The sequence below is a fragment of the Megachile rotundata genome, chromosome 5, assembly GCF_050947335.1.
Source record: "Megachile rotundata isolate GNS110a chromosome 5, iyMegRotu1, whole genome shotgun sequence".
Classification (NCBI taxonomy): Eukaryota; Metazoa; Arthropoda; class Insecta; order Hymenoptera; family Megachilidae; genus Megachile; species Megachile rotundata.
This window is the reverse complement of record NC_134987.1, coordinates 17892749-17920512: the sequence shown is the minus strand read 5'-3', so window position 1 is coordinate 17920512 and position 27764 is coordinate 17892749. Positions and strand designations below refer to the sequence as shown.

General features: G+C 37.4%; 1 protein-coding gene across 5 annotated transcripts in view; it reads left to right on the top strand.

The window, feature by feature from the left end:
• Positions 1–3672: 3672 nt before the first annotated feature.
• Positions 3673–27764, top strand: part of LOC100883061 (protein fem-1 homolog CG6966) — a 32005-nt gene continuing 7913 nt past the window's right edge. Inside the window, exons 1-8 of one of the 5 annotated variants that reach the window (XM_012285380.2) lie at positions 15882–16764; positions 16862–16976; positions 25350–25509; positions 25750–25950; positions 26197–26448; positions 26592–26748; positions 26888–27317; positions 27397–27603. In XM_012285380.2, the coding sequence (XP_012140770.1) occupies positions 16941–16976; positions 25350–25509; positions 25750–25950; positions 26197–26448; positions 26592–26748; positions 26888–27317; positions 27397–27603 (1443 nt within the window). In that variant the 5' untranslated portion in view covers positions 15882–16764; positions 16862–16940. Of the gene's footprint in view, positions 4156–15881; positions 16765–16845; positions 16977–23377; positions 24041–24633; positions 24984–25349; positions 25510–25749; positions 25951–26196; positions 26449–26591; positions 26749–26887; positions 27318–27396; positions 27604–27764 lie in introns of those variants that run through there. The other 4 variants (XM_012285383.2, XM_012285379.2, XM_076532129.1 and 1 more) reach the window with 4 other exon arrangements.

The window sequence follows — 27764 nt, the reverse complement described above, 5'->3', positions numbered from 1 at the left end:
TCGTGGTAAGATACTTATACGCTGCAAATGCAACTTCCCAGTTCTTTATTCGTGCCACGGGTTTCTTTGATTTGTAGTTTTTACCGTGACAAGTCGTCGCGAGGAATCCAATGATGCCTGTCTTCAAAGAGAATCACAAAACACTTTTCTGTTAAGTCGCGAGATAATGAAGTTTAAGGACAAACGTTCTTTCCCAGGATCTTCCATCACGGCGTTTCTAGTAACACGCTGGAAAGTGCATAACTAAACGATAACGTTATTCTACGTTAAGATCAACAACGTGGATGCTTAATTAGATTTTTTCTGGGTATCCGCGGTATTAACATTTTCGAGGAACGGGGGTTTCGTTGGACAAATAATACAGGAGTGCAGCATATTTTTAATGAAAATGGAGGAAGGTCTAAAATAGAATTGAAATTATTGCGCTGCGGGTTAAATTCAACATCAAGGATTCTAAAGATTAATAGATTTTTTATGGTAATTGTGAGAACAGTCTATAAACCTTCGGTCATAAATAAAAGAAAAATTTAATAAAGTAGATTACTCTTTCCAATTCGTGCATTGACTGAGTTTTTCTTTCCGGTAATTGTATTAATAACGACAGTGCCAAGTTACAGAATTTAAATAGAAACTCAAAGTGTCCGTTCCCTTTTAATTACCCCTTTGTATGTAATTTGTGATGTCGGACAGCAATAAACAACCGAGTCAACGCGTTAAATCTGTCCATGAATCGTATGGTTGTCGCGATAATTCAAGGATTCGTAAAAGCCAAGCCACGGGTACCAAACGTTGCTCAATTATCGAAATGGAGAAAAGCTAAACGAGAAGGCGGCAGTAACGTTTCGTCTTGTTGCTTTCTTTTCTTTTCCAAGCTTGCGCACTGCTTGTTCGTACAACGAGAAGATAGGTCGGTGTAAAAATGAGTACAGAAAAGGACGCGTGGGTGGTAGATGGGTCACAGGCAGAATGAGATGGCTGATAGATGGAAAAAGTATTGTGAATATATATACCTGTGTGTGTGTATGGCCGCGCCTCGGCGCATACACGAAAGAAAAACAGCTAGAAAAAAGCTGCATACAATACGACTGCTACTGTCACACCGAACTCTGCCAGAAGAATGAAAAACACAGTCACCGAGGCTCTTTCGTAAGACGGACTGGCGTTTTTGGTTATGTACAAGAAGAGTTGGAAGAATAAGAAAAGAGGGTCTTATTACGGTTGCCTTGCAGTGTGCGCTAGGTGTTGCTTTAAAATTATAAAAATCCTGTGAAGTTGCGGGGGTTTAGAAACATGTCTTTTAAGCGTTGGCAATGTTCCGAGTCTTGCATTTTCAAATTAACAAATTTTGATTTGGGAAACTTCCAAATCGTTCAAATCCCAAAAGGACAAATACATAGACAAATTCGTAAATCTCTGATTTCCAAAATCTGTAAATTACATGATCGCCAATTCTACAAATTTCCAAATCTTCAATTCTTAAACCTTCTATTTTTAGAGTCCCCTAAGTACAAACCTCAAAATTCTCAAATCGCAAATCTGCAAATTCTTGAATCCCTAAATTCCCAAATCCCAAATCCTAAATCCACAAACCATCACACTCCTCAAACTCTCAAATCCCCAAAACCCCAAACCACCAAAACCCTAAATTTCCAAAACCCCAAATCCCTAAAACTCCAAACCACTAAAACTCCAAATACCCAAACCCCAAATCCCTAAATCCCTGAACCATCAAAACCTCGTACCACCAAAACCCCAAATTTCCAGAACCCCAAATCCCCAAAACCCCAAATTCCCAAAACCCCAAATCCCTAAAACTAAAACTCCAAACCACTAAAACTTCAAATACCCAAAACCCCAAACCCCTAAATCCCTGAACCATCAAAGCCCCGTACCACCAAAACCCCGAGACCCCAAAACCCCAAATCTCCAGAACCCAAAATTTCCAGAACCACAAATCTCCAGAACCCCAAATCTCCAGAACCCCAAATTTCCAAAACCCCAAATCTCCAGAACCCCAAATCTCCAAAACCCCGAATCCCCAAGACTCCAAATCTGAAAACTCCCAACCTTCAGCTTCCCAAAATCTTCAAGTCCCTAAATTTCCTAAGTCTCCAAAATGTCTAAGTCCTTAAGTTTAAAGAATTGCAGATTTTCGAGTGTAAAAGTTCACAAGTCTTTTGTACAACAGTCTTCTGTTACACACGGGCTTTGCTGGAGTTTTCAATGGCCACTGACGTAAGTCTCTTGAAAGTGTTGAGACTAGAATAAAGTAATGCGCGTGATATCGGCGAAAATGTAGGACGAACTAAAACGCATTTGATGCAGGAGTGCGTCATTTCCAGGCGTTAAAATCGAGGGTGAAAATGCCGGCTTAACGGCTCCCTCGCTACACCCATTTTATCTTCGCCTTTTTTATCTTAGAGGTCGTAAATCGCAATCTATCGCGCGTTAGATCTAACGTGAAGTCAAAATTAAAAAGAAATAGATTTTGATGTATATAATAAAGGAAATTGATTGGGAGATCGATGGAATAAATGGGAACTTCAATAATTTAACTTTAAGTTAAAGCAAATAGAGTTGCGAAGAAAGTCATATGGTTCCGAACATATCCGAATTTATTTTCGAGGACTATACCTTAGGTGATCAAATATAAATTATAAAATATATATTTTCTTGTAATTTGCAAAAGGTTATTCTATCTAGCTAATATGTAGAAATAAAAAGAAACGTATGCTGTAGTCACATTACACAATTTTTTAAATTAGATACCTTTTTGAAATTCTTTTAAACTGTTTTAATTAACCTGTTTATGTTTTATATCGATGCGCGTTTTGAAAATAGCACCATTACCGCCATCTGGTGATGTGCGATAAAATGTACAAATAAGAAAATTAGTTTTTCGTAAAGTAACTTCGCTGAATTAGCGTAAATAGAACGTTCTATAAAAGTAATACTCTGAGAGTAATAATACCTGTTAAACTTTTAACTTTTATAACAAAAGATTATCTGTTCCATTAATTCTACGGTTCACCGTCAGATGACATCAATGGCGTCTTTTATAAAGCGCGTAAAAGTATGAAATTGGAAAACGGAGAACAGGTATATAATACTTGTAACATATCAGGTTCCTCAGACGATCAATATATATTGTTAATACTATTAATATTTACTGATGAACTACATTTATACACAACTAATATTTATTAGGATTTCGATTTAGTTCCAAGATATCAACGATGTATATCCAGAAGAATAGAAATATTTTAACTTTCATCAAACCATTTCGCCAATACTTAAATTAAGATCTTCCAAAAATTACAAAAGTTTAGAACTCAAAAGTCCAAAACTCTAAAATGAAAAACTTTTAAAGTTTCAAATATCTAAAATCCCACCGTCTATAATGTACCCTTACTATAGTGTGACGAAGACTGTACCTTACTTCTATTAAACACTACACAATTATAATCCGAAGTTAATAATTTTTCAAACGGGAAATCTAAAACGTACTTCCACCATATCGTAATTCCCTAGTAATTATAAAGGGGAACTTCGTATGAATCAAAGATTCCGCGAATTGTGAGGCCGCCAAAGCGGGGTTTCGGGCGACGTCGGTATTTCAGATCGTGCGACACGAAGCCCTACGAAGTGATTGGTCTATCCTCTAGCTCGTCCGTGCCTCGAGCTCAGTTGTTGACGAACTGTCGAAGCGAAAGTACAGGTATCGCCATCTGATGATAGGACCCGAACGTGCGTTCGCAAAACGACCGAAACAGGACGCTCGAGCAGAGAAATTAGTCTGTAATTGTGTTAAATGCGCGCGTGTGTAACTAACTGTAATACCGTTCTTTGAGAAAAGTGCGAAACATTAGCGGTAACGGTTGCCTCTTCCGGTATCGTTTCGGTTGTCGAATATTTACGTAGCGAGACAAATCGTCGGTCGAAATTTCGTTAGAACGCGTGTGAAGGCACCAATAGGACCTAACAGACAATATTTACTGTACTTTTCGGACAAAGACACGGTAGCCGTGAATCACAACCCTACAGCGCAAGAATCGTATGATGTCTTCGTATTAAGCAGCATTGTAATGTGCGAAAATGGATTTTAAAAGCGTGGTGTACAATGCAGCGAGAGACGGCACTTTGAAAACCCTGAAGGTAAGTTTTGTCGAAAACTTTTCACTCCAAAGCGTAGTTGGCCACATTTCGTACCTTGCCGTGCGTGGAAATGTTTTCTTTTCTTTGGATTCTGTAAAAATATCTCCTTATTTCGGGACCAGTTGTGTCTATATTTGTACAACTTTGATCACGTTACGTCGGATGATTGAGAAATGAAACATTTTACTGATTCATTGTGTTGTCGTTGATAAATTATTATTATCGTCAGAGTGAATTTTATTCTTTTGTAGTATATAAATATCCATACGAATTATCGTTGCTTCTTGCATACATTATCGAGATATAATTCTGTTTGTATTCATTGCAAGAATTACATATGAACGTACGACTGATTAAGAGGTATTGAGTAATATTAAAAGGTCAGATATTACCATAAAGAAATCGTCAATAGTTTTGGCATTTTAAGACAGACAAAATGAGAAATACATATTATGACATATATATAATTCGTACTTTTTAATTTCCTTACTGTTTATGAATTATATAATAAAAAATGTGGAGTTCTATTTTCTCCTCTGTTCATGTAGGTTTTTACAGAAATTAGAAATCTTCAAGTTAACCTCAATACTAGAGAACATTTGATACGTTTTCACAGTGACTTATGCTATGCTATAGAGTATATACGGTTTATTATAGTCGTCGTTGTATCTAATTATATAAATACTTGTTATTTATGCAGTATTCGATTTAAGCAATTTCTTTTCATAGACTAAGGTTAAATTTAAACACGTTAGCACTCTGACGGCCGGTGTCATGCATTCGTGATTTTCATGGCTTTTCGCTCGACTAACCTTTGTCCTATTTGTACAATAGGACAGTACGTGTATTCCAACACGTAATTAATTATAATTTTTAAAGTATTTTAATTCTCAAACCAAATGTCAATACGTCTCGTTCGACTACAGAGAAGAATGTAAAATTTCAAAAACGAGATATCGTGAAACGTGCGATCGTCAAAAAACATTCGTTATTTATCAAATATAGATGAGTAATTAGAATATCAACACAAAAAGCGCTAGATTATCATGTTTTTCGTGTCGAAGCGTCAGGAAAAAATTCCCCGAATATTTTCTACTCTTTTGCGTAAAGCTATTGCAGTAAGAGACAGTGTTTTTAAGTTTTCGTCGTGCAATCGTATTCAAAATAGCAGCGTGTTGCTTTAATGACATCTCGCGTATACATATGTTATGAAACATGGCGGTTTGCCAAATTCGCGGCATTTTTATCTTACTGACATCAAATACAAAAATGAAAAAGAATACAATGTTAAAATGTTCTTCTTTATTAGATTGACACTTATAAGTAGGCAGTATGATAAAAGTTGTAATAAGTTATTGAACTAGTGGAATAGTAGAATGACAAAGAATAAAATTAAATAGAATATTATATGGTTATAATTATACTATATATTATATAGTCATAATTATTGGAGTAACCATTTTGAATGAACAAACAAAGAATTGCTGATAACATTAATTAGTCATGCAGTACATTAATTTGTAGGTCAGATTATTTTGGTATAAAATGTAAATTATTTGGGAGAGATCGATATGAGCATAACGTTGGGCTTGTAATTGAATTTGCTATTCATCAAGGTTAATACAGTAATTACAATATAGATTTATATTGTTCTCATTATACAATGACAAACTCATTCAATTAGGTTTCACAGTCAATGTACGCAGCTTAATGTAGAATAATTGTCTGTTTATGTATTAATGTATCTAGCATATAAATTATAATACACCAAGCCATGAATATGCAATGCATGTTATAAATACATATGTTAAATGGATCGTATTATCTCTAATTATACATAATAACATAATTAATTGCTGCACATGATTTTCATTAATTCTAAAATTTGTATATTAAGTTTCTATACTCCTATATCTCTGTGTCTAAAATCCCTACATACCTAAATCTTCAATAAAAGTTGTATTAATTGCTTTGAATAATGCTTTAATAAAATTATGAAACAACCATATAATATGTTTACACGCACTCTTAGGTTTCCTCATCAACATTCATTATCCTTTGTTTGTCATTCTTTCCAAGTATTGTTCGACACAAAGTACACTCATGTTAAATCTTGTGAAAGTAAACAAAGAGTTACGCTGCAAAATACATGACTCACTTCATTAAACATCTTGTACAAGATATACTTAATCAGAGTAGCAGAATTCACACATAATTGCTCTCCGTACCTTGGGCTATTGTTAATTCTCTAATGATACTTTTACCTGAATAAGGGAATTTGTGGAATTTTTATCCTGTTCTTCAGATTCTACAATTGCATTCTGTCCAAGCTTATCCTGTTAAGTTTCTTTAGTTCTTTGTGCGTGTTCATAAAAGGATACCATGGAAGGATTACATTTTCTTATTTTTTTCAGCTTTTCATTGTATCGCAGTATTACTATTTGTTACAATTATCTTACTGTTCATTATTTTACTATTTCACAACTGCTATTTTACATTAGTAATTTTATGATACAACTTTGACAGTACTGTATCTTATTATTCTACAATTTACAGTACATTTTTAGCATTGAGATCTTGAAATAAGTTCAGTTGAGGTTTAAATCAACGTCGGTGATTTGCCAAGCGGTTTATACTCGTTATTTCTAATGAAGCTGTATCCCATTATATCTCTTTTCCTTCCTAATTTATATGCGTAACCGATTCCACCGAAGAAGAAAAAAACACCGTACAGATTTTTGCATCGATGATTGTCTCTTAGATGCACGTGTGCGGAAAAGAAGTCTAATAGTAGAACGAGGAAGTGATACACGAATCGTTTATAGATTTCCGATCATTTCAATTGAGTCGTCTTTGGTAAATAACATAAATCATTAGCGGTATTTCCCATGGTATCGTTCGGAAAACGAATCTACAAAAACAACCAAGAACTTGCAACTATTTTCAAGAAATATCGATACGACGTATAATGTTTTCAATTCTAAGAATCTGTTTATCCTGTCCGCGTGAAAATTAACGATCGCTTGATAAACTCGATGCAATAACAAAAATCAGTTTCGATAATAATCCATGCGCTTATTTTTGTACTTTAACATTCTCTTGATGTATTTACATGTTGGAAACCGAAGTGCAACTTTAATTTCAACCTACTTCATCGATCGCGCACATCGTCGATAGCTTAACACGCGATAAACCCAGTTTTTCGCGTTTAATTTTATTTCGTCTTAATCACATTTTTTTTTTAATAAATCAGCGGACCATATTTGTCTTCGAGAGATATTTCGCGCATTTAGACACAAATGCAACTGCGAGATCTGGGTTAGAATTCGTGTGATACGTAAATGTTCCAGTTACAAAAATAGCTTCGAAATCGGCGCAAAAATCCGTTCATTCTTGTCAGCTTTCCTAGCTGATCTTTGTACAAATCCTTGTAAGATTATTTCGTAACAGTTATTTTTGTTGAAAGAAAATTTATCTCCGAAGATTGTAAATTAATATAGATAACAGTAGATTGTATTTATACAATTGTAATTGAAATAAGCGTCTTTGTATTACTCAATGTTTCTAGTTGTTACGATAGAAAGTTTGTACAATTTACTTTCGATAAAGAGTCGATCTCCTTATCGGACAGATTGACCGTATCTAATCGAGCATATGCTGATAGTCACGTTTATTAATACAGAAACGATGTTTTTAACGAGATCTCGGAGATCGAAGCGTGATGCAATTTTCAATATATTCACGTTGTATAAAAAAGTCTTTTTAGTAACAAGATTTGTATAAAATTATTTTCAAAAATATATGTACATTTCAGCGTATAAATTGTAAAAACTTCTACCGATAAAAATTACACAAGTTTACAATAAAATTAAGAGAAATACACTTCAGTATATAAATTTGTTCCAAAATTAAAAATCCTGAAAATTGCAATTAAAAGAAAAAAAATTGCAAGTGCATCTAATTGTATTAAATTGTACATTAAATTGCTTTAAATTGTACATCGTTGTAAGTATATTCACTGAAAATAAAGGAAGAAAAAGTTCCTGTTAATAAAGATACTAAAGGACATGCTACGTCAGCGACCGCGAATGTGTTAAATTTCGCGGCCGCGTCATATATAATCTGTCAGCTGACAAAGCTGCTTAGAAACCGATAAGACTTTCCGTCTCGACGTTCTCCTTGTACGGCATAAACAAGCCTAACCGTTCTACTTACTTACCTAACCCTCTCGAGGAGGCGGGCTTGATGATAAACACGTTGGAGGGCTTCATCTGAAACCTTGACACTGAATAGCATTGTCAACCCTTCCTTTTTATCATACTCCTTTTTCTGCCTTGCGAGGGTGAAGTGTTTGCATGCTTTTTTTTATGGACAAGTTGATGTCAGTTTACTTGGGGGTTTTATTCAAAATTTGGAAATTTGGCGACTTGCAAAATTGGAAATTTGAGAATATTATAACAAAGTACGTAAATACGGAGAAAATAGAAGTTCTTTCTATATAACTCGAGTGTATGATCTTTACTTACTCTTATCGATGTGGGAAATGAGACAGAGAAGTTGAGGGACATCGCGTGAGAAACCTCGATTCATGGAACTTCTTTTCCGCGTCTTTTACGAGACAGCTAATTACACAAAAACGGATTTCACGAAGCTGTCGTAATATTTTCTCTTTGCTTAAGGAAAAAGTGTATGTATGCAATTTGTGCTCTCCGGAAATGGTGTGTTGTGAGACCTTCCACTCATTCCTTGTTTTCGAAGTTTCAAATTGGTAAATGCCTAACTATCTAACCCCTAAATAGTCAAATTACTAAATGCCTAACTATCTAACCCCTAAATAGTCAAATCCCTAAGTATCCAAATTCCTAAATAGCCAAATCTCTAAGCAGCCAAATCCTTAAATACCAGAATCTCTAAGTAGCCAAATCTCTAAGCAGCCAAATCCCCAAGTATCCAAATCCCTAAATATCCAAATCCTCAAGTATCCAAACCTCTAAATAGCCAAATCCCCAAGTATCCAAATCTCTAAATAACCAAATCTCTAAATACCCAAATCCTTAAATATCCAAATCTCTAAGTAGCCAAATCCTCAAGTATCCAAACCTCTGAATAGCCAAATCCCCAAGTATCCAAATCTCTAAATAGCCAAATCCCCAAGTATCCAAATCTCTAAATAGCCAAATCCCCAAATACCCAAATCCCTAAATATCCAAATCTCTAAATACCCAAATCCCTAAATATCCAAATCCTCAAGTATCCAAACCTCTAAATAGCCAAATCCCCAAGTATCCAAATCTCTAAATAACCAAATCTCTAAATACCCAAATCCTTAAATATCCAAATCTCTAAGTAGCCAAATCCTCAAGTATCCAAACCTCTGAATAGCCAAATCCCCAAGTATCCAAATCTCTAAATAGCCAAATCCCCAAGTATCCAAATCTCTAAATAGCCAAATCCCCAAATACCCAAATCCCTAAATATCCAGATCTCTAAATAGCCAAATCCCCAAGTATCCAAATCTCTAAGTAGCCAAATCTCTAAATACCCAAATCTCTAAATAGCCAAATCCCCAAATACCCAAATCCCGTAATATCCAAATCTCTAAATAGCCAAATCCCCAAGTATCCAAATCTCTAAGTAGCCAAATCTTTAAATACCCAAATCCCTAAATAGCCAAATCTCTAAGTAGCCAAATCCCCAAATACCCAAATCCCTAAACACTCAACCCCTAAATCCCCAAACCCTCTTCTCCACCTTCCCACACCTCCAAATTCCACCCTCTTCCCTATCCTCCCATTTCCCCCAGATTCTCTCCAGTTTCCCAAAGCTAAAACAACTCAATTCCCTCTACGATACTCCCATGATACTCCAGCACTCGTTACATAATTAGATATCCCGCAAACTTAATTCATTTCGAAAACAAAAACACCGTGACGTTTGATCGGCAGATAATGGATGTGTTTATCGAATGTCACTGAAGTAGAAGGCCATATTGATTTCTCGGTTCGTACTTCACAAATTATGTACAAAATCGAAGACAAAGCCGTTTCCATTTACCAATAAATGCGCCAAATCAATTCTGTCGCAATATCGTCGATGCACATTAAGTATTCCAAGTTTTAATTTCTCGTTTTTTAGCACGGAATCATGGAAGCTATTTGATGTTGCTAACAAGATAGATAAAGATTTAGTATTGACGAAAATGATGGATAATAATCTTCCTACGATGTGTGTCCATCCAGCTGCGAAATCGTGCTATTGTTTTCACCGGCTCGTAGTTAAATTCAGGCCATTCGTATGCAAAAACGGATGTTTGTTCATCAGAACAATGCATAGACGTTTTCATAATTATCGTGCACCGGTTTTAACGATGTAATCCGTTTATCGGTCTGTTTGTATATTGCCTTTCGTTTCCATTTTACAAATTCTGCGCTGTTTTTATAAAATATACGGATGCTTCGTATATAATAAAAATCATAAATGAAAATCATGTTTACAGATTAGAATCTATAACGTCAGTGACTTGAACTTTAAAATGTAACCAGAATAACTGCATAATGTATTAAATTATATATATATTATATTCCATAATGTATAATGTAGAATTGAATTGTAATATATCAAAATTAGTATGCACACCTGGTGACGAAAAAAATACTTGTCATTTTACAAGCACAGCCGCTAATAGTTCAAGGATGCAGCGAAAGTGTTGCGAGACATAAACAATCGTATGCATTAGACATATCGATTTGCTAACAGTATCAACTGTTAGGAAAAAGAAATCGGACGGTCAAGGTAGGCCATGTGCCTAAATTCGTTCGGTGAAACTGTCGAACTATTTCATTTAGCTTACATAACGATTAGAACTCAGCTTGAGATCCAAACGTAGCATATTTCATACTTTATTTGTGACGTGGGTCAAATAGTTGGATGTCACAGTGTGGTTTGGATTTAGGTGGCAGAGTTTTAAGTGGTACAGTTTGAAGTAGCACTGGTAATCACTGGTACTCTGGTTGAGGATCGTTCACCACATTTTCTTGTAATCCTCTAGCAAATTGATCACAAATAAACTTGTGATCTAAAGCTGATCACAAGTAACTCATCACACAAAAAATTTCTAACACAAACATATAAATTTGTATTAAATTTTCTTGCTAACGAAAAACACCCATATTTCACACAAATATTTCTCCAAAGACACGTGACGAGGTGTGACAAGTATAATGACGCAAATGTGAAATCCCATGATCAGATTTCTCAGAAGAAAATTTGAATAACCAAATGCAAATATATAAACGAATGCTAGTATCTGTGACGTAGCAATCTTTGGACATTTCCACGTTTCACGAAAGGTCACTCTTGTACGAAAAAAAACTTCGAGAATAAGAGAATTATACATTTTGAAGTTAGTTCTCCATTGTTAAGATATGCTTCAATGTCGAGCAACATTTTGCTGATGAAATAAACGGTAAGGTAACGTCACTATACAATTGAACGCATTAGAATTTCCTTACGCATAATCCAAGGATCTTTCAAAATGTTAAACAATTCTGAGACTGGCTTTCGATTTTGTTGGTAAATCCCGAACATGCAAATTTATCAGATACAAAGAAGTATCTCGGAAATTACTGGTCGGGTTTTACCATAAAACGCGAATTATTGTGTCGTAACGCTTTTATGATTCGTCTGAGTTATTAATTGATCCGGTGCAGAGATTGAGATTAAATGAAAACGTTTTGTATTAAATTGTGGTTGCATAAATGTACGCAATTAGTGCAATAAATGTATGCTGTGTATATGGAGATTTTGTTGAAAATATTTCAATAGACATCCCTTGTATCACCACCCTCTTATATTGCCATTCATTTGCTAATTTAAAAAGTGAAGCTGTTTCAAGTTTTCTCATTTCATAATTTAATAATGTGACATTTTATGAATTTGGAAATTTCTGTTGCTAATTAAGGATTTCTTAGTGTCTCCATTGCTATCCCTTAAATTTGTGTATTTGAAAATATGAAAATATGAAAATGTCGACATGAATGTGAAAATTGACTGAGTGTAAAAATTGACAAGCTTCTGATTTTGAAAATAAGAAAATATCTTAATATCGAAATAAATCTTGAGTTTAAAAATATGAAAGTATCTTAATATCTAAATAACTAAATCTTTAAATTCAAAATTAAAAAAAAATGAAAACTCCAAATTTGTAAACTGAAAAGCACGAAAATATCTAAACCTTAAAAATGCACATAAGCTACAGAAAAGCTTAAAAATGTAAAAATTTAGAAATGTAAGCACGTAAAGCATGTAAACACGGTTTCCGGAGCAAGTGCTTTACCCGGCGCAAACGAGGCACTGAATAGATAAATAGTGTTACGAAGGTGATCCTTGAAAACTATTATTGTATTACAATTAAATCGATAAGTTAAACAATAGAACCGTTAGTCACTTTTCACCTTGGCAGTCAGAGTGTTAACAGTTAAGATTGAAGCTGTTACATACAGCGGTTATTAAAGTTCTTAAGATAATTGAACATAAATGCGTGAACACGCGTTCAACATCGGAGATGTTCAATTAAGACGATAATCGAAAAGGAAGCAGTTAACGAACATCCACGATGGCCGTGACCGATCAATATACATAAGGGCAGTTCTCATTAATCGGCAATAACCGATACGACTTTTCTGTGACATTAATCTATATTCCTGGAGAAACTTTATTTTTTTAAATAGGATGCTGTTGGTGGAGCAACTGCGACATTAAAGGGGTTAGCCCCTGGGGTAGGTTAATTTTGTCAAACAGCAGCTTCAATCCACAATCTTTATTATATGTTATCTACTATAAATAACAATGATACTACATCATAGTCTGAGATAATAGATAATTTCTTTTTGTGCAATATTTTGGAAACGAAGAGAATTATGCCACAGTTTAATCTCGCACAGTTTAACTCAAATGATAGTTCATGTAATTTCGAAAACAAACAGTGGGAACGACTATGAATTTAATGATCAACCTATCCATTGATTCTACAGGAAGAATTATATCTTTCGAACATGGAACGACAAATTAACAGATTGATGGTAATTTCATAATACCACTATTCCCACAGTAATTGTATATACCCACTGTCAGCAGAACTAAGTGGGTTCGTCGGTTAATCGCTAATAGCGAATCATAGCAATGTTACTTAGAGTTATTAGATTTTTTATGACTTCCTCATTACATAAAATTCGTGATACGTTAGGCGTGTAACATCGAATCGCTGTTATTCAATCGAACATGCCTATATTTTGCTTTGCAACTTGTACCTCCAGGACCATAACTCTCTCTTGGAAAGTAAACGTTGCAACTTCGTATGTAACTCGGTATTGCAATCTTCGGATTCTGTGTTCCAGTTGATCATTTCCTATGTTATTACGTTCGATTATCTTTTGTATCCGAACGAGTTATGAAATCACGTTTGTCTTCGGCGTGTCGAGTTACGCATAAATGTGCGGTAAGTGGAGAAGTACAAGGCGATTGTTACGAGTGATTTTACTCCAGTTGAAACGTGTTAATGTAGTCACGTGGAGTATCTTAAGAGAACCTAGGCACGAGCCTAACAAAGAGAATCCACCTAGAAATTCTACAACCACCAAATTACTGAAATTACAAATAGTTTCCCAATTTAACAAAGTATTCAGGAAATATATTTCACAAATTATACGCAAACATATAATCCCCACGCAACTGACCGACGATGAATAATATTTTCTCCAAAATTCAGTAAATAAAAACTTTTATCTGCAAGTTTATTAGCCGGAACGTCGAGAAACCTGTCGAAATGAATTTTGAAATGCTTGCATTATTTCACAGGCAATTCTGCGAAATACGTTCCATAACTAAAACGTATCGCGTTAATCGTATTTGTTCCTCGTGTCACGTAGAATCCAAGTTAATTGGATCTTTCAGAATCGTTGTAAGATTATCTGACATTCTTCGCGCAGAAAGCTATTATGTCAGAAACGAGCGTTGTTTTACGTAATCCAATGTGTGACGTTCTGCGTGTGTTGGATTCGCATCCGCGGAAACATGTGCATACGTAATAACAGTTCACACGTGATACCTGTTGCACCTCCGACCAGATTATAGAATCAAGATACATTGTAGCCGATTGCATAATTACACGTTTTTCTTGTACTCGTCTGTGACGTATCGATGGGTGACGTACTTGTTTCCTGCCGATGTGTGACGCGATTGCAATCTATTAACTTCTGTCACATGGCTCGAATTCCGAAATTTTTTGCTGTTTATTCCTTTCGCTCTTCTCGAACATATTTCTCTGACCATAAATCAATGACTAGCTGATGTTTGTGACATTGTGAAGGTTTAACACGTGTATTATTGTGAAATGTACCTTCTTCCTAGATTCTTAGACTTGTTTGATTATAGACCTAACTGCTCCTAGACCGCCCCTCTCTGTCCTTCAGCTCTCATCGCTCGAAAATGATTATGACAACTTTTTCAAATCGATCATTAAAATCAATTCTCACCGCTCTTGAATAATTACGATAGATTCAGTCGAATCGAATCGTGCAATATCGATTACTTCACCTTGAAGGATAGAACACAAAAAACAGTGAAATTTAAAAAAGAAGCATCGAGGATAAACTTGAAGCTTTCTTCAACGAAACATTACACGATAAAAGTAGTTCCTCTGCAGCACGTAATCGCGCGATTATCCAAAGTCGCCGAAGCGTAAGCGAGCTGTCTTTGCAGGGAAAATTGAATTTCTTCGTTCCGATGGATTCAGCCGGTGCAAAAACCGACATAACACAGAGAGATCGGTCAGCGTGTGAGTTCGATCGTTTCTCATAATCGGAATGCAGAATCGCATAACTTTTATACTCCTGTTGCGTAACAGGCGGTAAGAGTTGATCAGGAAGAACAATTAGAAAGTGTACGATGGCGTTCTGGCGCATAAGCGGACTTACACGATCATTCGAGGCTATGTTGCATAAATATCCACCACTTTCTCGCTCTCCATACTTACGTGCCCGTGGCTTTATACCTGACCACCTCTCCGTTCGGTCCTGTGCCCGATGAAGAAGGTCCCTCTCTTCCAACTTTTTCTCTCTTTCTCCTACTCTTTCACCTGGGCACGATTCAATTTTACGCACATCGCGGGGAACGTCGGGACAGTGATCGCCAGAACACAGTGCACGCTTCTTCAATCGTTTTCTTATTTTTACTACGCGAGATTTCGGACAGTGCTCAGTTGTGCTCGACTTTGTCGGATATATCCGCTGCTTTGCGAATTTGTGTTTGGTTAGACGGTTCGTGTGTTATCGGTCTTATCGGTCTCGGTCAGTTCACGATTCTGGTGAATTCGCGTTCAATCTAATCAATGCACGTTGACTTCTTACGGATCTCATCGGATATCATCGATTTTTTCTCAGTCGGCTCGTGTCGATTTCTTCTCAATCTGAGGCAATTAATGTCGATTTTGTACCGAACTAGTTCATGTCGATTTCTTACGGATTTCGTACCGAATTAATTCATGTCGATTTCTTATTGATTTGAACCAGTTAATGTCAACTTCGTACCGAACTCAATTCATGTCGATTTCTTACCAATTTCGTACTGAACCAATTCATGTCGATTTCTTACCGATCTGAATCAGTTAATGTCAATTTTGTACCAAACTTAATTCATGTCGATTACCGATTTCATACCGAAACAGTTCATGTCGATTTCTTACCGATCAGAACCATTTAATGTCAACTTCGTACCGAACCCAAATCATGCCGATTTCTTACCGATTTCATACCGAAACAGTTCATGTTGATTCCTTACCGATCAGAACCACTTAACGTCACTTTCATACCTATCTCAGCTTATGTCGATTTCTTACCGATCTCAACCAGATAATGACGATTTCTTACCGATCCCCTTATTCTTGCGAATCTACATTACCAATGTAGTCAATTTACACCAATTTCTTAACGATCTCACCGCTCCACATTAATTTGTTACCGATCTTGTCAAATTTTTCGTTGATTCCTTACCGCTCGTGTTTGTTATCTATGATCGATAACCAAATCTGTCAAATTAGTGCCGATTTTTTACCGATCTCCTCAAAATCGTGCCGATTTCTTACCGATCTCGTTGCTTTCTTTTCAGCTCCGTCGATTAAAATTAATTCCTTACTTCTCTCGACAAATTCATACCAAATTTTTACCGATCTTATCAATTAATATCAGTTTTGTGAACCTGGACCGTTTACCCGATTGTGAACCCATCACTTTCTTGCAGATCTCACTTTTATCGATCACGTTTCTGCCCTACGTTTTCCACCGTTCTTGACCGACTATTACAGTTCTCTCGTCAACGTGCAACACGTACCGTACTTATATACGCGAAGTGGAAATCCTTTCCCTCTCGTGCACGAAGATCGACAAAGTATGCCGATGTTTCCAACGGCGTGTCGCGCTAAATAACCACGCGAGTGCGTTCACTGTTACAAATATGTTCGCGAAAAATCGTGCTACTGACTTTGACCTTGTTATTGTTCTTTGTCGTCGGTGTGTCATAAATTGTACATAATTTCTGCATATCTTAGAAGTGGAGGTACGATTTTTCTTCACATTAAAATGGTAGTTCGAATAAGTGGCTGATGTTGGAGCACAGAACGGTGTTCTAATTTGTATTTGATGATTGATCGTAGTTGACGAATCTCGCGACGAAAATATCGTCGCCTACGCATTAAAAGGGAAAAAACAAACGTAGGAGGAAAGGACAAGAAAATGGAGTACGAGAACGACGAAGATCGTTTCACGCGGGTGAGTTTTCACGCGTCTCGTTAATTACCATAAATAATTGATTTCATAATATTACAAGTTTCTTGCGTTCTTTTTTACTCTGGTAGAAACGTTCGCACTCTTTGCAGTCATTAAACGTCTGTCGATAAGAAGTTCGCGATTGATCGAGCGTGAATGGAAAAATCATTGATCGATAACTGTGCGCAACTTACAAAACCGCCTGTTCACGTTGCTGAGAGTTTCGATCGAGAAAACTTTGATCTCGTACAAAGTACCTTTAGCTTTTTATCTTGTGCAGTCATATGTCATGTTTAAACGACTGATTTGGAACGAATGTGTGTCGAGTTGTTTCGCAAATCACCGACGATAAATCTTTAGACTTTTTTTGTGGTTTTGTTGATTTTTGGATGGGGAGCCTTTGGTGACTCGGTGATTTTTGGGGGAGGGAGGATTTGGGAGCTTGGGAATTTGGGGGAGGGAGAATTTGGAAGCTTGGATATTTGGGAGAGTGAGAATTTGGGGGAGTGAAAATTTGGGGGAGTGAGAATTTGGAAGCTTGGGAATTTGGGAGAGTGAGAATTTGGGAGAGTGAGAATTTGGGGGAGTGAGAATTTGGGGGCTTGGGAATTGGGGAGAGTGAGAATTTGGAAGCTTGGGAATTTGGGAGATGGAGAATTTGGGAGCTTGAGAATTTGGAAATTTGAGAATTTGGGTGATTGAGAATTTGGAAATTTGAGAATTTGGGAGAGTGAGAATTTGGAAGCTTGGGAATTTGGGAGAGTGAGAATTTGGAAGCTTGGGAATTTGGGAGATTGAGAATTTGGGGGAGTGAGAATTTGGGAGAGTGAGAATTTGGGGGCTTGGGAATTTGGGAGAGTGAGAATTTGGGAGATAGAGAATTTGGAAATTTGAGAATTTGGGGGAGTGAGAATTTGGAAGCTTGGAAATATGGAAATTTGAGACCTTAGGAGCTTGAGATTTTGTAGAATTAAGAATTTGATTCGAATTTGATCGTAGAACTAAAAAATATTTTCGCAAACATCCAGTGTGAGGCACACAATTAATACAGCCTTAGATATTACTAATTGTCGTCGCTATTACCAGAGTTCATCGACCTCGGCAATAAACGGTTCGATCTGTTAGAATGGTAATTAGCAACGATCGCCGCGATCGTCAAGGAATATGTTATTGCGAATAATGTATTTCCTCCTGATCGTGAGACACGTTATAAATAAACATGTACGAAGCTATCCAGAAACGGTGAAAAATGAATTCAAAGAAACTGAGAGAGGTAAGAGGATCGAGAGAGTTTATTTTTCCACAGGCAACGAACGCTGAGGACAGGCATCGCTTGAATACAAATGCGCCTTAAAACACAGATGAGGAGTTCTATTTCAAGCACGGATTCAACGTCAGCAGGATATACATGGTGTTCGATTACTGCGATATATGTTTTCCGCTGTCGTGGAAATTTTAAACTTTCACTTAACGATGATGGGATGTCATTAAATAGCTATGGTTGAGTCATGGTCGAACTCTGGGGAAACACAAAGTCTCAAGCTACCAAATTCTCAAGCTCCCAAATTCTCAAGCACCCAAATTCTCAAGCACCTAAATTCTCAAGCACCCAAAGTCTCAAGCTTCCAAATTCTCAAGCACCCAAATTCTCAAGCACCTAAATTCTCAAGCACCCAAAGTCTCAAGCTCCCAAATTCCCAAGATTCCAAATTCTCAAGCATCCAAATTCTCAAGCACCCAAAGTCTCAAGCTTCCAAATTCTCAAGCTCCCAAATTCTCAAGCACCCAAATTCTCAAGCACCTAAATTCTCAAGCACCCAAAGTCTCAAGCTCCCAAATTCCCAAGCTTCCAAATTCTCAAGCACCCAAATTCTCAAGCACCTAAATTCTCAAGCACCCAAAGTCTCAAGCTTCCAAATTCCCAAGCTTCCAAATTCTCAAGCACCCAAATTCTCAAGCACCTAAATTCTCAAGCACCCAAAGTCTCAAGCTCCCAAATTCCCAAGCTTCCAAATTCTCAAGCATCCAAATTCTGAAGCACCTAAATTCTCAAGCACCCAAAGTCTCAAGCTCCCAAATTCCCAAGATTCCAAATTCTCAAGCATCCAAATTCTCAAGCACCCAAAGTCTCAAGCTCCCAAATTCCCAAGCTTCCAAATTCTCAAGCACCCAAATTCTCAATCTCCCAAATTCTCACTCCCCCAAATTTTCACTGCCCCAAATTCTCACTCCCCCAAATTCCCACACCCCCAAATCCCCCACTCCCAAATTTCCACTTCCCAAATTCCCTCCAAAACATATCTCCACGTCACTCAAAGCGTCATTCCACATCATTCACCATACCATTTTTTCCCGTTGTTTGAAACCGCTACTGTCCACATTCCCGCTGTTTTATTCACAAGTCGCGTATCTTGATTCGCACGCATAAATTTTCAAAGCGTCTTATTATTCTTGAGAGAGTCACGAGAAGCAGCTTATATTTTGCACCTGTTGAAACAAAAATATTGTCTCATGTAAATTTAGATCACGATCGTACCATCGGAGAATATAATCTTCATGAAACTAATTTTTTTTTTTAACGAAGAAATATTTGTATGTTAGTCTTCTGACGAAGATTAAGGTGATTTCGAGTTATGATAATTCCGACTGATATTCAGGGTCACTTTAATTTAGCGCAACTCGAATAATATAAGATTGCGCAAATAAAACCGGCTTCAACCGAATACAATTCAAGTTTTAACCTACATACTGCATCGATAATTTGTGGAGTAAGGTGCGGGTTAGAAAGTGTTGTACTGATCGTATATTTACTGTTTCATGGTTTAGAAATTTGTATGCAAAATAATTCTATTTCTGAGTACTTGAAATTTGGAAAATTTAAGATTTGAGATATGTGGTTGAAGATCTGCAAATTTTACAATTTCAGATTTTTAGAAATTTATGAATTTCAAGTTCAGAAATTTCAAATTTTCACAGACTCAAATTTTGAATATTTACAAATTTAGAAAATTTGCAAATCTGCAATTGACCATCACAGTGTTTTATGGATCACCACATTGTCAACAATACTGCAATAATTATTCCAGACCAACATAATCTCATTTGATTCAGAACCGACCATAATGAACCAAGAAACAATAACACTTCAATATTCCCCTGTCTCTTAAAATTGAAACTCTCCAATAATCATTGCAATTGACTTTACTCTCTGTATTCAAAACAACCTAAATTTACATATTCAATTTTGAAATCTGTACGAGTAGTAACCTTGTACCCGGTTAATTCGAAATAAACAAACTTTGAATGTCGTCAAATATCTTTTTCCTGCTTGGTTACCGTCATAAGTAACTTATGGTTCCGTGATTTTAGGCGCGAAACGTCCTCCTGAATTTTAATGAGCCCCTCATATAAAGCTTGCTTTAAAACATTAATCTTGTCTTAAAGTATCTCAGGTTATACACTGCGGTATTTCTTTGAAACAATAATTGCATTGTCTGAAGTATCTTGATAATCTACACATTTTATAGTCATTGTTTCAACTAAGATACCTAACGTTTCTTTTCCTGTAGAATTTATGCGCTGTAAATTATGATGGCTCTGTTATAGAGCTGCTTTGAAATAATAACTACTCGTAAACTATATATGAGAAATTTCAGGTCAACGGTCGTAAACACAAAAGTGTGTCTATGTTCTCAAAACATAAACGGTTCTAGGTCGACTTCGTGAATCACTTTGGCGCAAACGTTTATGTTTCATAAAATTTTTAACGATTTAGTTTTGAATATTTTTAGCGATGTTTCTATCGCGGATGTCATTACGTCGTATTTTCGGAGGACTTAGTGACAACATATTTTGCACAATCTTACAACTTTAGAAATGACATATAGAATTTCCATTGTTAGGTTTTGCGCTTATTTCCCCGCGAAAATGGATTCGCGGCGGGAAGCAGTAAAGCAATCATAAAGCGAGGCATAAAATTCTTTCTGTGTTCGTCGATAACACAATTAATGAGAAAATCAAGCAAAATGTAGTCCCGTTTTCAGCGCAGAAAACACGTTGCGTTATAAGCCTCTAAACGATGATGGTTCTAAAGTGGAATACCAATGAACAGAAGGAACGTGTATAGAAATATCGAGGGGACAAAAAAGTAGGACTCCCGTTGAGACTGAACAAGTACCAAGATCAGGAACTCGACAGTCAGCTCCTTTTCAAGGCAATGCTTTTGTTTAACGAACGAGTGACATGTGCCTTTGCTGGACAAACCAGATAACAGCCTATGCTAATCGATATTTTAGGCGAACACCTTACGCAACTGTACTTTTTGCTTCTAACTGGCGTTAAACTTTATTTGTCCGAAAGAATTGCTTTCGCTAATCTGTGCACCCTTGACCTTTTCGCCATTCAAGACGTATATGACGCGTTACTGCTAGAAAATAGATATTAATATCATACACAATTAGGTTAAGAAACATTTACACATTCTGCTTGATTTGAGAGACGTATATATACGACATCATATATACTGCGTTGTTAAGTTACTGTATATGCATCTCTGTGTCTACTGTTTGATACAGTGCACGTATATATACGATGTCATGTACCTTAGATTAAAAGACGTATATATACGTCGTATCATTTGGTGCGATAGACGTATATCCATGTTAACATATATCCACTTTTAGACAAAAATATATGTATGCACTCCACATTTACTGTTTAATACGATGGACGTATATATACGTCAGATGTATATAATGACGTCCACACCCATCTTCAGATGAAAAAACATATCTATACATATTCATATGTTTACATTTACATACGTTTATTAAACAATATGATAGACGTATATATACGTCTGACGTATATATGCGACATCATACACCCATTCTCGGATCAAAAAACATATCTATACGTATTCATACCTTTGCTATTTTATAAAACACGACAGACGTATATATACGTCGGTCGTATATATACGTCATACACCCATCTCCATATCAAAAAACATATCTATACGTATTCATACCTTTGCCATTTTATATAATGCGACATTATACAATATGCCATTTTATATATACGTTCGTCGTATATACACGTCATACACCCATCTCCATATCAAAAAACATATCTATACGTATTCATACCTTTGCCATTTTATATAATGCGACATTATACAATATGCCATTTTACATATACGTTCGTCGTATATATACGACATACATCCCCATATCAAAAACCATACCTACATGTATTTATATGTCCACTACTTTATACAATACGATACATGCTTCCATGCACCATTCATGCGGCACAGCGTATATGTACGTCCTCTCACGTCCATTAATGTAAACGAAAGGCTCATGTATTTATTCTGGCGTGCCGAATAATATGGAGCCTACATGCACGTTCCCACATGTCCATTTATATACGATGTACGTTCTCGCATGTCTATTAATGTTACGAATGTATATACGCTTAATAAATTTTCTCTAGTACAACACAGTTGTTATTTGGCTCAACCGATAGGGTATTAGACACATTATTACCTTTACATTCTATCTTATTACCTTTATTTCATTCGCTCGTGAGTGTGCATTTCGCACATGTGCGTTTGTGAGTGTGTAGTGATGTATTTGCGTACGACTCAGTTAATGGTAGCTGTTTTTTTAATACATTCGCTTCGGGATATTTTTCTCAAACTTTTCCTATAAATGATGCTTCAACATATGTGTATTAAGACGGCAATTTTTGTAATAAATTATATTGACATTTTCAGTAGTAAATGCAAAAGAGAATTCTCGTTCTCCAATGCGAATGTATTTAATAGAATGTACCGTAGCAAAAAGGTGAAACAACTGTGAACGATCGTATTGACATTGATAGCATCTTCCCAGCAGAAGGACGTCAATTACGTACATTGTTCACCGTTAAGCAAGGCCGATGTTCGACGTTAAACGAGAAGGTTTCGGTGTCGTTCGTTCCAGTTACCTACATTCGTTGCCGGATCGGATCCAAAAAGCGGGCCCACGAAAAAGAAAATCGGTCAGTCGAGTAACGGAATACGTTGTCTGTTCGAGCTCGCGCGCATGTACCAACCTTACAAAAGGAGAAGAATGGTCGTTAGAGAAGCGGCAAGAAGAGCTTGGAGGGAAAACTGACACGAAGGGGAACATAGAAAGCAGAGGATCATCGGGTGATAAACCTTCGACAGGGGAAAATGTAAAAGAAAATCGAGACCCGAGCGACGGTTCTCCCCGCCCCTTTTTCAACGCACGTTTTGTCCATTCACCATAGCTGGCTGTGGGCCCAATGTCACCGATTATTCGTTTAACGGGATCCCAACGACCACGGTGGTGGTGAAGCATGGTTTCACCAGAAGCCGAACGCCGGTTAGGGGTTTTGGGCCTCGGTCAGTCGAAGAATACACCTTTGCGAGCGAGCACAGGTCCCGTTTTCTCAGAATCGCTACTCCTCGAATTCGGGTGTTAATTAAATTAGAGAATCAGTGATCGATTCGCGGGACTCTGCCAAGGCGATCGTAGCCTTCCCCGATTTATGGCTCCTCCAGCGAATTGACATAGGACCGCGACGCAAATATTGCGTTTCTCGTCTTTCCGTGACGAGCACGTGCTGTCTAAGGCAGGGTACTTCTCCGACATCTGTGTACACTGTATCGAAGTTTGTCTTGGAGAACAATACTCGTTCGACCGTTCTTGGCCAGTGTTTGCTTTCTTCTCTTGCGGACCCAATGAAATGCTAGTGGTTCAGTTGGCTTCGACGAAGGCAAATAGAAATCGACAATTCTGCCGTGCGTGGACGTAACCGGTGATTCCCGCGAACGGTGCTTATTAAGCGGAAAACGCGACAAAAGATGCATCGATATACACACGGAAAATTTATCGCTTAACACGTTTGCTTTGCATACTCGCCTGTCGAACTCTTGATAACCCGTTTTTGATTTTGCGATGAATATTGCGTGTCTTTACGCATTGTTTGTTCGCGATACGAGATTCTAAAGAAACGGATAAATCGTCGCTTAGTTTGTTGCGCTGCAAGTCCGCCAGGTGAGAGAAGTTTCGATCGAATTATTTTAACTCTTTGACGGCCCTGTCACGTTTTCGAGTCTGATATGAAACATGGATATTTGGAAATTCTTGGACTTTGCCAGCTTGGGGATTTTTGAGAGCTGGGAGTTGTTGGAATTCGAGGACGTCGAAATTTGGGAATTTGCGGATTTTGGCAATTTGAAGATATGGGAATTTGAGGATTTGGAGAGTTAGTTGGATATATACAAGTTTAGTTTTGGAAATTTAGAGAAATTGGAATTTGGAAATTCTCAAGACTTTCATTCATTCACTCTTGTTCAACACGTACCTTCACTTCCCTAAAAATAACAATACAGTTAGTGAGGACTGTACTAGTCTCCAAAGTTACAATTTCAGAGCTGTAACTTATCTCAATTCCACATCACATCATACACATAAACTACAACTACCATCTCCAAATTATTACAATTTCAATCATATAATCTTTGAACAAGGTACATAATATTTTAGAATAGAAACTTGCCGTCAAAGGGTTAACAAAAATACTAAACGATAAGAGGGAAAGTGAACACGGTAAACAAATCTAATTAAAAGAATTTAACATTTAAAAGACGGTACGTGAACGAACGGGAATCGAGGTGGGGGAGAGAGTAGAACGAGGCGAACAAAAGCGTGCAAGTACGTAAGAGAAGAAACAGCAGTTTTGGAAAGAGGCTCGAGCCTCGAGTGCTGTGTCGCTACATAAAAGAGAAGCCCAACGTGTTTTACATACTTATCGTACGCCGAAGGAAGAATCTGTCAGTGTCGAGTGTCTTTCGCGGTAATTCGTCTAACTGCGGTCTGCATGAAATTCCTTGCGAATTTAAACTAGCAGGTATCGTTCGAAAAATAAAACCACGTGGCGGCTTTTTCGTTTGCGAGTACGTTTCAACGATTCATCACGGGTTCCGTACTGTCAAACGTAAGTTAAAAGAACCCTGAAACATGCGTTCAGCTTCTGCGTTTAAAATTTTTAATTCGACATCAAGGTTGCAGTCAGTAAAAACATTACTTATTCTATAATTTGTACGAATATTTCTATTAATTGTAGTTGTCTCTTGTTACAATAAAGTTCAATAAACTCTAAACGTGAGTGTGCATTTAATGTTTACTATTGGCCACGTGATGTGGCGCGTGTAGCTGTTGACTACGCGATATCGCGTGAGCGGACATTTGACCATTGGAAGAATGGTAGAGGAGTACGATGACCGATACGGTTACAAGAAACTTGTTCCTGTTTTTTGAAACAGAGTGTTTTTTCAATTTTGCATAATATTTTCTGTTACAGGTGTTTTTGGATCACAGAGGAAAAGATGAGGTAGGACAATTAGTGGGCGCCAAAACCCATGGCGCAACACCTTTAGTCATGGCTTGTCGAAATGGACACTACGACGTGGCTGAATACCTCATCAAAGAATGTGGAGCGGATATCGAGCAGCCTGGGTCAGGTAAACCTTTAATCCTATTCGTCGAATGTCGTGATGCGTCAGCGTCTTTTCAATTACTAGCAAGCCAAATGAAAAATATTCGTGCTATCAAATTCATTTAAACCTGACTTTACAAACTTTCGTAAAAACTAATCGCTCAAAAAGATACATGATTTCTATACTTTTAAATCGAAGAAAGTTGATCATTGTTGTGAATGTTATGAAGAGTCAATTTTTATCCGGAATTAATTTGTTAAACAGTCGTGTTCGGTGGCGAAACGATAGAAGGTGCACCTCCTCTATGGTGTGCTGCAGCTGCTGGCCATTTGGCTCTGGTCAGATTACTGGTGAAAAGAGGTGCCAAGGTGAACTCGACGACTAAAACGAATTCCACACCACTGCGCGCGGCCTGCTTCGACGGTTATTTTGAAATCGTCAGATTTTTAGTAAACCATGGTGCAGGTGAGCATCGTTCGACTGAATAGATCTAAGAATCTGATGATAGAAACATAAAGAAGCATACGATGTGTTCTTCGGTGTCCATATACATTTTTAATCCATCACTTTATCAGCGAGAGTATGAATGTGCAACATAATATTTTATGGAAAGAACAATGCTCTCAGTTATACCCATCTGATGAATAAATAATTAATCAATCTGCAGAGCAAAACAAATGGACGATAAACACCCACGTTGTTCATTTGCAGACATCGAGTTGGCTAACCGTCAGGGTCACACCAATCTGATGATCGCCTGTTACAAAGGTCACATTAAAATCGTCAAGTTCCTACTCGCGTTGAAAGCAGACGTGAACCGAAAATCAGTCAGGGGTTACACGGCACTTCACGACTGCGCGGAAAGTGGATCCCTGGAAATCGTCAAGGTGCTAATCGAGCACGGTGCCCGGATGGATGTGGACTCCTACGGGATGACACCGCTCCTTGTGGCAGCAGTAACAGGTTAAAGCAGAATCTTCCACGCACAACCCTGAAGGTTCCCTTAAGACGATTACAATTAATGCTTATCAGAGTGTTTCGTTATCTGAACGAGGTAACACTCTCGCGGAAAATAAATTATCACGGGACAACTTTTTGTCTTACAGGACATAAACACATCGTGGAATACTTCATCAGTATGGAGCGTTTAGTCAGTCGGAAGGAACGGATAGACGCTTTGGAGTTGTTGGGCGCGACGTACGTGGATAAAGAGAGGGACATGATAGGGGCCCTTGAATTCTGGAAACGTGCAATGGACGAGAGGTTTGTTTAGATCAGTCTTCATCTGGAATGTTCTGACCGGTTCCTTAATTTAAAAATTTGTATAAGTTTCATCTCATCGCTGCAAGGCACTTGATCCTATCACTGAATCCTTAAAATTAAATTGGTAACCATGTTTCAGATATCGAAGCGACAGTCCAGTGATAGCGAAACCATCGCCACCCCCTGTTGTAGCTGCTTACGACTTCGCGAAAGAGATCTCTGACCCGGATGCATTGGACGACTTATCAACCGATCCGGATGAAATGCGAATGCAGGCATTGGTGATCAGAGAAAGAATACTAGGACCTGCTCATCCCGATACCAGTTACTACATCCGTTACAGAGGAGCACTGTACGCGGATGGTGGAAAGTTTGATCGCTGTATCAAACTCTGGAATTATGCCTTGGATATGCAGCAGAGCATGCTGGAGCCACTCGATCCGATGACTCAGAGTTCACTGTTCAGTTTTACGGAGTTGTTCAGCTTTATGATAGGAACGCAAACAAGTACAGGCCGGAAGGTACCACCGGATCAAAAGAAAGAACTTCTGAAAGTGTTCAAGAAAGCCGTAAGTTCCTGATCTCACCGTGAAAACAATTCTTGACTGTCTGGTTCATAAATGTACAAGAATTGGCGGGTTGTTTTAGGTCTTAGAAGTAAAATTAGGAAAACAAATGTTGGACAAAATTCCAGCCTGGAGACGAGACCTAACTTATTTGAACAGAGTGTTTGTGATTACTTTGCACTTGGCGTGTTTACTGACACGTGAAATTCCAGAAAAAGGCACGGAAGAATATAACACGCTGCACAATGCGATTTATGAGCTAGTTCGGATAAATGCCAAAGGCAAACATGTGAGTTCATTCGAAAACGACGATGGTTTAAATCAGGAATGACCAAGTGATTCACCGGTTAGTCCGTAATCGTACAATGCAACTTGTACTTGCTATACAGTCGACTCACGTTATGTCACCAGCCAACCAATTTTAGAAAGTTGTAAATCTGAGAATGGGTC